Genomic DNA, 15,174 nt, shown 5'->3' with positions numbered 1-15,174 from the left:
TTGATTTTGCAGGTGCTCAGAAAGATCTGATAACTGTCTAGCTGAATTCCAGGGACCAGATGAAAATAGGATCCCCTACTCCTCTGCCATCTTAACTTCTCCTCTGAAGACACTCTAATTTACATGAAAAACATCTTGGTGTAAATAGTATCTTCACTCAGTTCTACTTGCTATTGTCTATAAAGCTGAAGAAATCCAAATTTATAAGGCTACCATGCTATCGAAGGAATCTCTTTAAGAGGGTTGTTTCTTAAATGTCCCAGGAGTTTCTTGGCACAGCTCAGCTTACTGTGCTTTCACTGGCTGGGGTTCTGTAAGTTTTTATATTCGATACAAGTCATCCATCTCGCTCATATCTTGAAAAATTTCCAAATGCACTGGAAGCATGGAGATCAATTCAGACATTTTTAAGTGAAGTGGGAACTGAATAAAGTAGAAATAATTTATAAAGAAGTGAGGCTATTTCTGATATTTATTTTTTAAAATTGGAAAATGAGGGGTGCTTGGGTGTCTCAGTGGGTTAAAGCCTCTGCCTTCAGTTCAGGTCATGATCTCAGGGTCCTGGGATCAAGCCCCGCATCGGGCTCTCCACTCAGTGGGGAGCCTGCTTCCCCACTCCTCTCTCTCTCTGCCTGCCTCTATGCCTACTTGTGATCTCTATCTGTCAAATAAATAAATAAAATCTTTTTAAAAAAATAAAATAAAATTGGAAAATGATGCTGAGTTTCTTAACAGAGACTTGTGATGTCTAACAACTCTATCAAAAGTATGTTTAGGTTCCAAGTGAACTCTTTCAAAGAATTAACAGCCACGGTTTGGGGGTACCAATCCAATAAAAAACAAAATATCTGCCCTTCCCTCCCTAACGTCAACAGAGAGACAGGCATGGATTTATTCAATTATAGCCCATTCTGAGTGACATTTGTTGCTTTACATAAATGAGAATCTATTTTTCTTATATCCTAAGGCTAGTAGGATAAATAGAACCTCCACTTTCCTTGCTCACTGTAGACTTTTTATAGACTTTAAAGATTTTTATTTATTTATTTGATAGAGAGAGAGAGATCACAAGTAGGCAGAGAGGCAGGCAGAGAGAGACAGGGAAGCAGGCTCCCTACTGAGCAGAGAGCCCAATGTGGGGCTTGATCCCAGGACCCTGGGATCATGACCAGAGCCGAAGGTAGAGGCTTAACCCACTGAGCCACCCTGATGCCCTGACTTTTTATAGACTTTAAAACAAAAAACAAAAACAATAACAATGAAACAAACTCTGAACCTACTTTACTTACTACAATTTCTAGTAAGTTATTGTCAGTCAGTTTGGAGAGTTTGTTTCTTTTCTTTCTTTCTTTCTTTTTCTTTTTTTCCTTTCTTTCTTTCTTTCTTTCTTTTTTTTTTTTTTTGGCGCTTATTGTTAACAGTCAGGGACAAACACTTCTAGAAGAATTAGGAGGCAATAATAAGTAGTGTTTTTTCTTTTTTTCTTTGAAGTTTTCACTTAAATTCTAGTTAGTTAACATATAGTATAATATTAGTTTCATGAGTAGAACTTAGTGATTCACCATTTACATATAATGCCTGGTGCTCATCACAAGTACCCAGCCATTTAGAGAATTCCCTTGCCTACTCCCCTCCAGCAAATCTCAGTTTGTTCTCCATAGTTAAGAGCCTGTTTTCTGGTTTTCTTCTCTTTTTTCCCCCCATGTTCATCTGTTTTGTTTAATTCCACATATGGGTGAAATCATATGGTACTTGTCTTTCTCTGACTAATTTCACTTAGCATAATACACTCTAGCTCCATCCACAGTGTTGCAAAGGGCAAGACTTCATTCTTTTTGATGGCTGAGTAATATTCCACGGTATGTGTATATATATGTGTGTATATACATATACCATATCTTCTTTATCCATTCATTATTAAATGGACATTTGGGCTCTTTCCATAATGTGGCTATTGTTGATAAGAGAATATTTCTCAGTCACAGAAAGAGCTGTGAATTTGGCCTACCATGAAGAACTGTTGTATTGAAAGCAATTTGGGATATAAGCAACTGAAATGCATAAACTTAGGAACAACTCCCAGTGTAATTACTAAAAGCTTAATATTCTAACAAAATAAAAGCATTTTTCTTTATCAAAATGTGAAAAATTTTAAGAATTTTCTGTGTTCTGAAACTGCAAGGAGGCCCTTTTTCCAGAAATAGGTGAAAGCTCATTTCTTTTTTTTTTTTTTTAAAGATTTTTATTTATTTATTTGACAGACATATCACAAGTAGGCAGAGAGGCAGGCAGAGAGAGAAGGGAGGAAGCAGGCTCCCTGCTGAGCAGAGAGCCTGATGCGGGGCTCGATCCCAGGATGCTGGGATCGTGACCTGAGCCGAAGGCAGCAGCTTTAACCCACTGAGCCACCCAGGCGCCCCTGAAAGCTCATTTCTGACTGTGATTCTTGGTGACAGGATGCAGATGGGATTAAAACTCCCCTTCCTGTCACTCCTCATTTGAGGTTCACACTGAATTACAGAAGGTGCTGTCTGTTCTCACCTGCCCATCAGATCTGATTTCAGGGGACCTACTAAGCTGTCTTAGTGAACTACTTTCTTTGATGTTTATCTTTTATATACAATAATAAAATTTCATTTATTCATTCAACAAATACATACATACAAAATATAAAAAATGATCAGGGGCACCTGGGTGGCTCAGTGGGTTAAAGCCTCTGCCTTGGGCTCAGGTCATGTTCCCAGGATCCTGGGATCAAGTTCCGCATTGGCTCTCTGCTCAGCAGAGAGCCTGCTTCCTCCTTTCTCTCTGCCTGCCTCTCTGCCTACTTGTGATCTCAGTCTGTCAACTAAATAAATAAAATCTTTAAAAAATTTTTTAAAAAAATGATCAATCACTCTCATACTCCCTATTCAGGGAATGAGATTAGATTCAATGAGGGAATGAAGCAGTCTGCTCAGGGAGTGCTGCTGATAAAGCAGAGGACTTCATGCTGTACAAAAGCACTCTGTCAGTACACTCAAGACAAATTCTGGTGGCTGAAAGAATAGCAAAGTGGACTCCATAAGTTATACTACTACAATTTTAAGTTAATGAAAAATAAAAATTCATTTTTGAAAAAAGGATTACTTTTACAAAAACTTCTTTAGATAGCGTCTACCCTTCTACATTCCTGGTAGACACAGGTTAATGCAGCCTGAGAGACAATCCAATATGCCCGACACAGAAGTATGATTTTAATGAGCCAGGGGTTGTGGGATATAATCTTTAGGTTCCTTGAGGTGATAATGTGATGAAAGCAAGACTTATCCCCACAAAGCTTGGTTTAGGTTCTATGTCATTAAATGAAAATGCTGCTCTTGTTAGGTTACATTTTTGGAAAAGAGGTACCACAGTACGTTCAAAATTAAGGAGTGCTTTTAGCAGTGACAACCTTTCCATGGTCTTGGAGCCACCCCCACCTCCTGGAACAGGCTCTTAGCCTTCCAAGTCAAGGGCTCACAGTAAGTTTTTGAGTGCTGGAAACAGGGGACTGAGGTGTTGGGAAATTTAATTAGCATGTGTGAAAATAAAAGGGTCTATAGCTGAAATCCACTCTAGAAGTGTGAAGAATTATGATTGCTTTTTGAGATACTCCCATTTCTCAAGAATGAACAAGCCTGGGGAAAGAAAGATGAGCTGCTTAGGTTTTTTGTTTGTTTTTTAAAAAATGTTTTTCAAGTCTTTTGCTGGTGAGGCTGATGTGGAGAAAAAGGGCAAAAGAAATGTAGATAAAATTAAACTTCCTTGTAACCTGCAGCCCATTGACAAAAGACTTGATACAAACAGAGAATGACATTCCTCCAAGAAACTCCCAACTGTCTTAATTTTAATGCTTTGCTGGAGGAAAAAACAACCTTAGCTTGAAAATAGAGACAGCGGGTAGAAATGTGACTAAGATACATGGAGGCTGTTGTGGAAAGACCAGTGTGGTGGAAACATAGAAAGAACTCAAATCCTCTTAAATTAAGGATTAGGACTTTATTAATGAGACAATTGTGGGGGTAGTTGTAGGGGAAAATCAAGGCAGCTGCTGAAGAGAGGAATGCCACTTGATGTGGGAAACAAAGGCAGAAGAAAAATTATTAAATTTTTATTTAATTTCCTTACTACCTAGAGTCAATTGACAGGTCCTTGAAAAAAGCAGAGTGACATTTCTCTAACTGCCTCAATGTTAATATTTTGCTAAGGGCAACAGGTAATCTTAGCCCAACCCCCAGGATCCTGTAAATCTACTTTAACATGTAAAAGTTCCTTTGGAAACTTTGTCTCTACATACGTGTTGGCAATCATCTCCCAAGCATACGGCCCACCGATATACATCTAAAGGGTCTTGTGACTCAGGTTTTACTAGATGGTAATAAGTGACCTTTTCCCAACAACAGCTAGCCCCTCAAGGTCCTGGAAACCTTGCCTCCAACACTCCTTAGAGACTTACAGTATCCCTAAAACCCTCACAACTTGAAAGTATATGATGGACTCCTCATGACCCCAGTGCAGCTTTTTCTGCCCATGGGTCGTATCCCTGTGCTTTAATAAAACCACTGTTTTGCAACAAAGATGTCTCAAGAATTCTTTCTTGGTCATTGACTTTGAACCCTAAAGTTCTTTCCTACAGCAACAGTGTCTAATTAGGGAAAAAATGCAGCCAAAGCTAACATTTGCTATATATACTGCTTTCAACTTGCTTTTACATTTCTCACCTTTCCAGAGATTATAGATCCTCCCCATTCTTTTTAATAACCACACTTGTTATATATAGTACATGGATGGATGTGCCACAATAGATCTATTTATTAATCTCCTTCTAAAGGATACAGGTGGAGAGAGGAAAAATGCATCAGTGTTGCTGAACAGCAAGAATAGGCATGAAGAAGCTAATGTTTCATGTCACCCTGTAGCTCATTCCCTTCACTATAGTTTTTTCTTTTCTTTCTTTCTTTTTTTTTTTTTTTAACTCAAACTCTGCTGAAAGAGACACAGACACAGGGAAAGCAGCCACCCATTCTGGTGTGTCCATCTACTGTTGTTTTTTCTCACAGCAGGCACACATTAGCCTAACCAGGCAGGCTATTTGCTTTTAAGCACATAAACTGACAGTTGTTTTTTTTTTTTTTTTTTTTTTATGTTTGTTGGATACTTATATAGGATCCTGAACACGAGGGGGGCCGCCATGATCTAGACCATGCCTGGAGCTCCCAAGTTAGAGTCAGGGTTGAGGTACGCTTCCTATAGCAAGGCAGCTGAAAAAAAACCTGCCTCATGGAAAAATCATACAATAACTTAGATATAGGCATTTACTACATTTAGGTTCAACATACCTCAAACTCCAGATAGTGATCTTTCAGTCTGTATTCATCTATCTCCTTGGCTTTAACTTTCTTGTCTGGGGGATATGAGCGGTGCTCAGCTAGCTCAGTGGTAATCTGCTTCAGCTTGCTTTCATGAGATTTCAGCTGTTCCTCCTGCAGGAAATTATTAAGCTATTTAGCATCCGGAAAGTAAATCAATTAAAAAAAAATCACAGAGTACTTTTTAACATCCCTTATGATGAATGACTCCAATTCATCAAAACAGTCCAATGTACCTCCACTGCCACATCTTACCAACCTTCTCAGACTAGTATTCACATGTACCTTTGCAAAATGACAACCAGGCCCCTTGTTACAAAACCAAATACTTTCAGAGCCAAATACTTTCAAACCAAATACTTTCAAGTGTAGCTGTCATGAAGTTGAGACGAGACTTCCTAAGAAATACTTCAAAAGGCAAGGCACTAGTTAAGCACCCATCCTCAGAATCCTGCATAATTTGGCTTTTCCATTTCCTGTCCACTCAGCAATGCTACTATTTCCCCATCTGTCACAGTGAATTTAGAGCCGCTCTGCTTAGTTTTTCACCCCCCTTTTTAAGAAAGCAATGCCACCAAGAAATAATTCTCTGTAAGCCATCAGATGATATATTTTTAAAAAGAGATTTATTATTTATTTGTCAGAGAGAGAGAGTGCACGCATGAGCAAGCACAAGCAGGGGGAGTGGCAGGCAGAGGGAGAAGCAGGCTCCCTGTGGAGCAAGGAGCTGGACGTGGGATTTGATCCCAGGACCCTGCTGGGATTGTGACCTGAGCTGAAGGCAGATGCTTAACCAAAAGAACCACCCAGGCATCCCTTTCAGATGGTATTCTAAAAACTGCAGCAACCTATGATTTTTCCCTCCAAAGTAGTAGAGGTTCTGACTTCCTTCAAAATCTTATTGACCCAAACTAGTGATTCAATTGAATGACCTATAGAGCAATTCTTGCCTGAAAGGTGTTACTATAGGCACCATGCACCAATGCAACATGTTTGATGCTATGTCAAAGAACTTCCATTCGAGGGGCACCATTTTTATTGCCTTATGATACTATTAACCCCCCTGGGAATATTTTAAAAATGAAACAAAGAGACTGGAATTTTCTTGCATTTGTATTCCTGCAAATTCATGCTGAATATAAACTTTACATGTACAATAAGATATAAATGGATGAAAGTAAATGAAGAGGGACTGATTAAACTAGGTGATAAATATATTTTGTATAATAGCAACATTATTTATTTATTTAAAATAGCAGACAAAAGGGATTTCCGTCCTTTATTAAGTTCGTATTTGAGGACATATCAATTTGTACTCCTCATAAAAGGCATGGCATTAAAAACAAACAAACAAACAAACAAAAAAAACAAACAAGATGAGTTTTCCCCTTCTGTTTCTCAAACTCATGGCACCCTAGATAATCACAAGCAGAGTTAAAGGTAAAAAATTAACATGTACAATACATCATCACCACAATTCCCAGTTGAATTTTTTCCATATGGTGTTTTTTTTCTTTTAAAGATTTTATTTATTTGACAGACAGAGATCACAAGTAGGCAGAGAGGCAGGAAGAGAGAGAGAGAGAGAGAGGAGGAAGCAGGCTTCCCGCTAAGGAGAGAGCCCGATGCGGGGCTCGATCCCAGAACCCTGGGATCATGACCTGAGCCGAAGGCAGAGGCTTAACCCACTGAGCCACCCAGGCGCCCCTATATGGTATTTTTATAAATTAAAATTACTATTTAAATCCAAGATCAGCATACATAGTTGCCAGATGAAGAATTTAAACCATAAAGCAACTGTGTAATACATCTGTCAATTTAAGCCTGTAATTCAAATCTAGAAGAACAATTTAGAGGTGAAAAATCCTAATAATTTTAATTTATGATGTGAGGGTATATGTAACTATCTATCTATATAAACATGCCACATTATGAATTTGAGCTCAGGTCATGATGCTGGAGTTTTGGGATTGAGAGCACAAGAGGGACTGGGCAGGGGCAGGGGAGGAGAGGGACAGAGGGAGGAGGAGAAACGGGTTTTTCTCTGAGCAGAGAGCCCGACATGGGGCTCAATCCTAGGACCCTGGGATTATGATCTGAGCCAAAGGAAGATGCTTAATAGACTGAACCATCCAGGTGCCCCTTATTTATTTTAGAGACAAAGAGAGAACAGGGGGAGGGGCAGAGGGAGAGAATTGCAAGCAGACTCCCCGCTAAGCACGGAGCCTGACTTGTGCTTGATCTCACAACCCTAAGTTCATGACCTAAGCTGAAATCAAGAATCTGCCCCTCAACTGACTGAGCAACGCAGGCACCCTATCTAATTCTTTTTCTATGCTACTCCTTTATAAATACAAAGATCCATAAAAATAGAATATTATGTTCTATAGGTTTTTATACTTCATAGGTTTCCTTTGGTGACTTGTTTTCTCATTCAACATGTTTTTGAGATTTACTCACATATATGTTCTAGTTTCTTCCTTTTAAGTATAGGACACTGTATGACATACTATAATTTCACTGAAGGATGTTTAGGCTGTTTTCAGGTGTGTTTAGGCTATTATAAATGATGCTACATTGAACATGCTGCTTAGTGAATATGAGCAAGAATTGTCCTACAGTATAATCACTAAGATGGAGAATTTTGGGGTTTTAGAATATGTCTATCTTTAAGAGGACACTAACATGCTTTTTAAAGTGTTTCCACCAGTTTACATTTCTATAGTAGGCTTAAAAATTCACATTGTTCTGTATCTTTGCCAAAATTTGATATTCACTGAAAACCAGTGTTATTCCAGTGGGGAAGAGAGGTAAAGAAGGGAGGGCTCTGACTGTTTCCTTTGTGCTGTTTTAAAATAGGTAGGTGACTTAGAAGGTAATGACATCTCTAAAAATCTTCTGGGAAACTTATAAGACAAATTGCTAAATACTACAGCCTTATGAACCCAAGCTATATGGAATTTAGAATAAATAACAACTGCTTTAACTCAGTTTGAACTCTTTCTGAAGGCACCATCAGAAAGAATTTATGTTTAAGAGATTTAAAAATTTTTATAAACAGTTCAGTGAGCTTCTGCATTAACTTCAACATGATTTCATTGTTTATTGAGTACTCAATATATGTTAAATACAGATGTCTAAGAAATGAATATAAAATATATCTATTCTGGAAAAGTGTAATGAACCATTTAAGGCAATGCCAAGGAGTGTGGACTGCATCTTGTTGGAGAAAGTGAGCCCATTATGTTTAAGTGATAGTACATGAGTCATATTTTAGCCACAACTGTGAAGGATGGATTAGAGAAAAGCAAGACTGGAGGAAGAGAGATCTCAAGTGGTTATGCAAATAATCTGTCGGAGTTTTTCAAAGTGGGTTGTTTGCAACCCAGGCAAGATGATCCACTGGGAAAAAATCAGCATTGGGATATAATTCACATACCACATAATTTACCCATTTAAAGTGTGTAATTTAGTTAAGTTTTAGTATAGTCACAGGGTTGTGCAACCATCACTACAATTTTATGACATTTTAGCTTCCCATTCCTTTTGGAATGGTATCACACAATGTTTCTTTTTGTGACTGCCTTCTTTCACTTAGTGGAGTATTTTCAAGGTTCATCCACTTTGTAGGATGTACTTCGTTGTGTTTTTTACAACTGAATAATATTCCATTGTATGTATATATCATATTTCATTCATCTATTCACCAGCTGATGGCCATTTCCACCTCCGGCTGCAATGAACATTTGTGTAAAAGATTTTGTGTCAGTTTATGTTTTCATTCTCCTGCTATCTAAGTAGGAGTGGAATTGCTGGGTCACATGTTAACTGTTTAATCATTTGATGAACCACCAAATTATTTTCCGAAGTAGCTACTGTAAGGGCCTACTTAGCCAGAGCAAGCCATTTTGTTGTTTATGCAGTAAACTTAGATTGATCCTGCACCACCCCCCCCCCCCCCCCGAGGAACTTACTTAGAAACAAGTCTGGGAAACCAGTAAAATATGACTGACCAGCCCCTGATAACAGAGCCGATATACTAGGATGTGTCAGGTCAGGGGGAGGTAACAGAGCCCAGAATACAAGGATGAGTCAAGCCAGGTGGAGACGTCCAATCAGGAAAACACCTCCCTAACCACCCAAGAATGTGGGCCCTGCCTTTTGGGTGCCAATTCTGACCAGAGTGATAGGCTAATTCAAATAACTACTATGGGTAAATTGTAATTCAGTTGGCCACCTGTGTGTGGCCAGGCTCAACCACATGGCCTTTGCTCTATAAAAGTTAGTCTGTGAGGCTGGGAGGGGTCGCCTCTTTGTAGGAGACGGCCCTGGCCGGTCAGTTTGATTCTCGATGCTTGGCACGAAATAAAGCTTTGCTTGACCTTCATTTTGTATCAGTCTCAAAGGAGCAACTTTGACCATGGCCAACAGCTACATTATTCTATGTTCCCACCAGCAACATACTGAAGTTGTAATTTCTCCACATCCTCACCAACACATTCTTTTCCTTGAAGGTTTTTTTTTTTTTTTAAATTATAGCCACTATAATGAGTATAAAGTGATATCTCCTGATTTTGACTTATATTTTCCTAATGATTAATGATGTTCCACATTTTTCCATCTTGTTGATAATAGGACATGTAGTATATTTTATAAAAATATATACATATGTTGGAGGATATCTGTTCAAATATTTATTATTAATAAGGTGAATGATCAAAAAAGTTAGGAGACCAGTGATATAGGTGAAAGACGACTAAAGTCTGAATTAAGGAACATGGGTAGGATTGAAAGATATTTAAGAAGCAGAAGTGACAGGATTTGTGACTAAAAGTATAAAATGGAGTCAGGCGGGAAGCGTGTGGTTTTGGCCAGTGAGGGACACAGTTACAAGAATGATTTCCTACTCTGAAATTCCACTGCTCCAGATGCTTGCCTGTCGGAGGAGGTCATTGAGATGCATTAGCTGAAAGGCAAGCTGGACCTGAGCAACTGGAGGCTCCTCACCTCCACCCCGTCCATGAAATGTGCATTTGCCTCCCCTTCCCAAGCTAGAAGCTGCCCTAAGGACACAGCCTCGAAATAGTAGTATGTTTCTGAGACCATCTATATGGTATACAAGACTGAACTCAATTAAGGCCTCTATCTAAACTTCATGATTCTGGCAGGTGGGTGCAAAGATCTACTCACCTTGTGGCCGCCCAAGACAGGCCTCTTAAGTAAGTTCCCTTGCTTATTAAAACTGCCACCTACCAATTTGAAGCGTCTCCTTCTTTCTTCAGTCACTCCTTGCCCTCAGGGTACAGGAGCCAGATTATGAAAGAACCCTGCCACACTCATCTGGCCCTTGGCCATAACTGCCCTGATGGTCAAACCACAGGATAAAAAGAGAGGTGAGAAGCAAGCAGAAGGCTTTCCTTTGTTTCAAATCAGTGTTTATCACAAGGCCTGGCCTTCAACAATTAGCATTTGTGATCAAACTAATCACTAGTTAGTGATTCAAATAATCATTGATCATTGATTCAGAACCTTACAGGAGAGTGGCGGAAATTCAAAGAAGAAAACAGGACTAGATATCAGGAAATGGTAACTCCATAAGGTGCAAGTGAGACAGAGGAGGGATTAGACTTGGGTCTCCTAACCCTGACTGTGAAATCCAGTATTCCTTGCCTTCTCCACAAGGAGAAAAAAAAAAAAAAAAAAAAAAAAAAGATAAGAAAACTCTTTGCCTCTTGAGTAGCACATTTTGCAGGAATGCAGAGGGAGGATGCTTACTGACAAGGAAGATACTTACTACAAGGACTGGTAAAGACCAGACCAAACCAATCTGCACCAAGATGGACCCCAGTGCTGGACTTTCATGGACTTCTTCCCTCATAATAATACTAAAAATCCCACCCAGGTGGAGATTTCACGTTATTTTGACATGTGATATATGAAGAAGCATAAATTTTAAATGCGTAGGTGCTAATAAACCCCCACCTCTACATGCTTACAAAGTACCCTTTTCTACCCAACTTTCTTTTAAAAACTCTCCCTAACCTTGCCTCGGGGGAGTCAGCCTGCAGAGCTTTCCTTTGTGTTGACTCCCCTGTCCCACTAAAGCCTTGCCTGAAACTCCCATTTGGCCTCTTGTCAATTTCTACTGTTGAGCTAGCCCAAGAGCCCACTTCAGTTTCATGCGTCTCCAAAAAAGTAGTGAAAGACACAGTAGGGATTGTAGGGATTACAGTGCAGTCCCTTTAAGTATGATCTGCATGGTTTGCAGTCTGGATACCTGGTCTGTCTTAAAACATTCATGTTCCTGGGCCCCTGACCTGGACCTCATTAACCTGGTATGGGGATGCTGGGACACGTGCACTTTCAACAAGTCCCCAGATCATTTCTGTACACATTCAAGCTGAAAATGACTGCTTTGATGAGTAGAAAGGGAGGTCCTGAATAGATCCTTAGGAGGGCCAACCATGAAATCTTAAGTTTAGACTACTGTACCAGAAGGAGAAACAAAACTTAAATTTTCAATATCCCCAAAAGAAGAAAAATGTGCTTTGGCAACCCTGCCATGAAAACAACTAAGAAGATGACTCCTACACAGCAGAGTTGTTCAGAAAGATCCACATTGCACTGATAATAATCAATTTTAATAATGAAGGCTAATATGTTTTGGATAGAAGACAAGAATAAATTAAAGCTTGCAAATGACAGGGTGATGATGAACAGTATGTCTTTAAAAGCACCAAACAATGTTTTAATTGACTGTTTAGTTTTTTCCTAACACTATTAAGTTTTTTTTCCAGTAGGGTACTCACATTGTTATATATGAATTTTATAAACTAAAATTATCCAAGTAGTTCTGGCATTTAGGGGAGTCATAGCCAGGCTGTGGGTGTATGGAGAAAGGAAAGATGGCTGGGCTAATTCAGTGGTTCTCAATAGCAGCAGGTAGCAGTGGGGTGGGTTTTGACCCCACAGGATATTTGGCAATGTCTGCAGACATTTTTGGTTGTCACAACTAGGGGGATGATACTGGTATCTAGTGGGTAGCGCTGGGGATATTGCTAAACATCCTACAATTCACAACAAAGAACTATCTAGGCTAAAATGGCACTCATGCTGAGGTTGGTAATGCCAGGGCTAAATCATGAGGACTAGTAGTCTTCAAGGTACTGGAAAACTTGTGGGTGCATCTAGACATGTATTCCAGGATTCACTGAAGGTGCACTATGATAACTCTTCCAAAGATATCCCCACAAAAGTCTCTATTTGATGTGGAGGGTACACCAAATACTGAACAGGCTGCGTGTAGCCTAACTCTTCTCTCCCTCTTTCTAAACTATTCTTTTATCACATGCTTCATTTTACATATTTATTTCTAAATTGTCCTATTACTCTCAAAGGCAAAACATCTTCATTTTTAAGTAAAAAAACACAATGACCTGGGCAAAAAATACAGAGCTAATGAAAGAACCTTAAAAACACTCTAGAACAGTCTTCTTAATTTTCCAGTTGGAAAACTGAGGCTCACAAAGGCTTGGTGATTTATTTGTGGAGGAGGAAAACACCTTATTTTATTATTATTTTTTTAACAAGGTAATTAAATTCCTGAAAGTACTTGGTCATCTTGTCATAAGTGATAAAGAAGTATGTCTCTTTTTGGTTATTGCCTTATTTAAAATCCTAAATACATCATTTGATAACATTACATAAGCAGGGTTTTTTTTTTTGTTATCTCTATGGATTTATGTTCAAAATGAGGAAAAATATTAAAAATTTTATGCATTCTATTTTTAGTTCCAGTGTAAAACATTTGTTTAAAATAAGAGATTTTTGCTTTGGAAAAGGTGCTTGCTTACCTGGTCTTATGGTAAAAAAATATACAAATAGAGAAACACATTCATTTTCATGTGCCAGTGACTTACTAAAATATAGCCCATACAAAAATAGAACACAAGTACATTTTCAAAGTAGAAAGTAAATAGAAGTGTAGATCCATAGTAAGGAAAGAACAAGTTAAAACTTGTAAGTTGCTCTATGCTTATTAATGCTCCTTTTAAACTTCAACTCATCTTTTTCCTGGATCTTTTATAAGAATGACTGTGAGAAAGACCAATCTATTGAAAAGTAAGTCCTGGAAAATCCCTCGTGAAATTAACACAACAAAACCCAACTTCTGAAGGTATTTGTTGCCTCTGGTTAGTTGTTCAATTCTTTTTTTCTTCTCATACCTTATATAATATGGCTTACTGTTTATTTCAAGTACCCAAAATTAAAGTGGGGGAACGCATTTGCTTTAAGAGGTCATAGTTTAGGTGGGTAGATGGAGAATTCTGCTAATAAACTTTTTGGTCATCAATAAGATGACCTGTCCCCTTCAATTTGGTTAGACTTGAAAATTAAATGCCATTCTGCCTTGTAAAGCGAACTGGCCTGGTCTTCTCTATTCCTAACAGGTTTTTGTTTTTGTTTTTGTAGTCTGTGAACAACATAGCAATAGTAATGCTTACATGGGAGTATCCAATTCATGTTAATAATAATTATAAATTAACAAAACCAAAGGAATTTTTCATTAAACCATGTCTCCTCTCTTCTTACCACCAGTCTATTTTTTATGAACTCACGGCAAGACTTGTATGTATTCCCTTCCTCTGCTTCCTTACTACTTTCCAATCCTTTCTCAAAGAAGACTAATGTGGTTCTCTTCCCATCACTCCACAAACTGCTCTCACCAAGGGACCCGATGACCTCCTGCCACTTCATAGGAGATATTTTTTGTGCTATTTTACCTGACCTCTCTCCTCTTTCTCCCCTTTCCTGGCACAACATTCTCCCTGTTTTTTCTTGACAACAGAAAAATTGTTTCTCAAATGTCCATTTAGGTCTTCTGAGCACTGAGCATTGCAACATTTGGAAGCAGAAAGAGGAGAAGGACCCAGGAAAGAACCCTAGGCAGAAGTAACAGGATGAAAACCAGATGGTGAGGTCACAAAAGCCAAGTCAGACAAGACAGCACAATCCCCAGCCGCTGAAGTCTAGATGATAGTCCTTATTCCTTTACTTCAATGAGCCACTGGGAACACTCATTCCACACTCTCAAGATGTCTCAAATACTTCCACTTCTATCCATCTCTTCTACAAATAACTTTATTTTTCCTCTCATTATTTCCCCTGCCTTTATTTTTATTTTATTTGTTTTAAGGATTTATTTATTTATTTGGGGGAAAGAGAGAGAGAACAAACAGGAGGAACAGCAGGCAGAGGAAGAGGGGAGAAGCAGGTTCCCTGTTGCACAGGGTAGCCCAATGCTGCAGGGGAAGAGGGGCTAGATCCCGTGACCCTGGGATCACGACCTGAGCTGAAGGCAGAAGCTTAAGTGACTGAGTCACCCAGGCACCCCTCCCATACCTTTAAAATTAGACTTTCTGCTTCTAGTAGCTTCTTCCACTAAAACTTTCTTCCTATTGTAACATAAATAATTTTTGAAGCACAAATTTGGTCACATTACTTTCCTGCTTAAACTGTTACCCTAAAGATATTGGGGAACCAGTGAAGCACCCAAAATCCTACACATGACATAAAAGACCTTTCATCATTTGGCCATACTTACTTCTACAGAGGAATGTATCTTGCCTTTTCTCAATATTTTGTGCTCAAGTCACATTTGACAACTTGTATGTGGTTCTCACATCTCAGTGCTTTCTCCTCTGGGCCTTTTTGATATTCTGTTGCATCATTTTCTCTTGCCACACCACATCTAGCTGCTACTCATCCTTTAAGTTTCATATAA

General features: G+C 38.8%; 1 protein-coding gene across 1 annotated transcript in view; it reads right to left on the bottom strand.

Moving 5' to 3' along the window:
* Positions 1-15,174, bottom strand: part of PSD3 (pleckstrin and Sec7 domain containing 3) — a 536,900-nt gene that overhangs the window by 27,737 nt on the left and 493,989 nt on the right. The window contains exon 15 of the mRNA XM_080796195.1: positions 5,361-5,504. Within this exon, the coding sequence (XP_080652321.1) occupies positions 5,361-5,504 (144 nt within the window). The remainder of the gene's footprint in view (positions 1-5,360; positions 5,505-15,174) is intronic.

Source organism: Martes martes, assembly GCF_963455335.1.
Source record: "Martes martes genome assembly, chromosome: 2".
Lineage (NCBI taxonomy): Eukaryota > Metazoa > Chordata > Mammalia > Carnivora > Mustelidae > Martes > Martes martes.
Note: the sequence above shows the minus strand (reverse complement) of the source record. Positions and strands in the feature narration are given on the sequence as shown.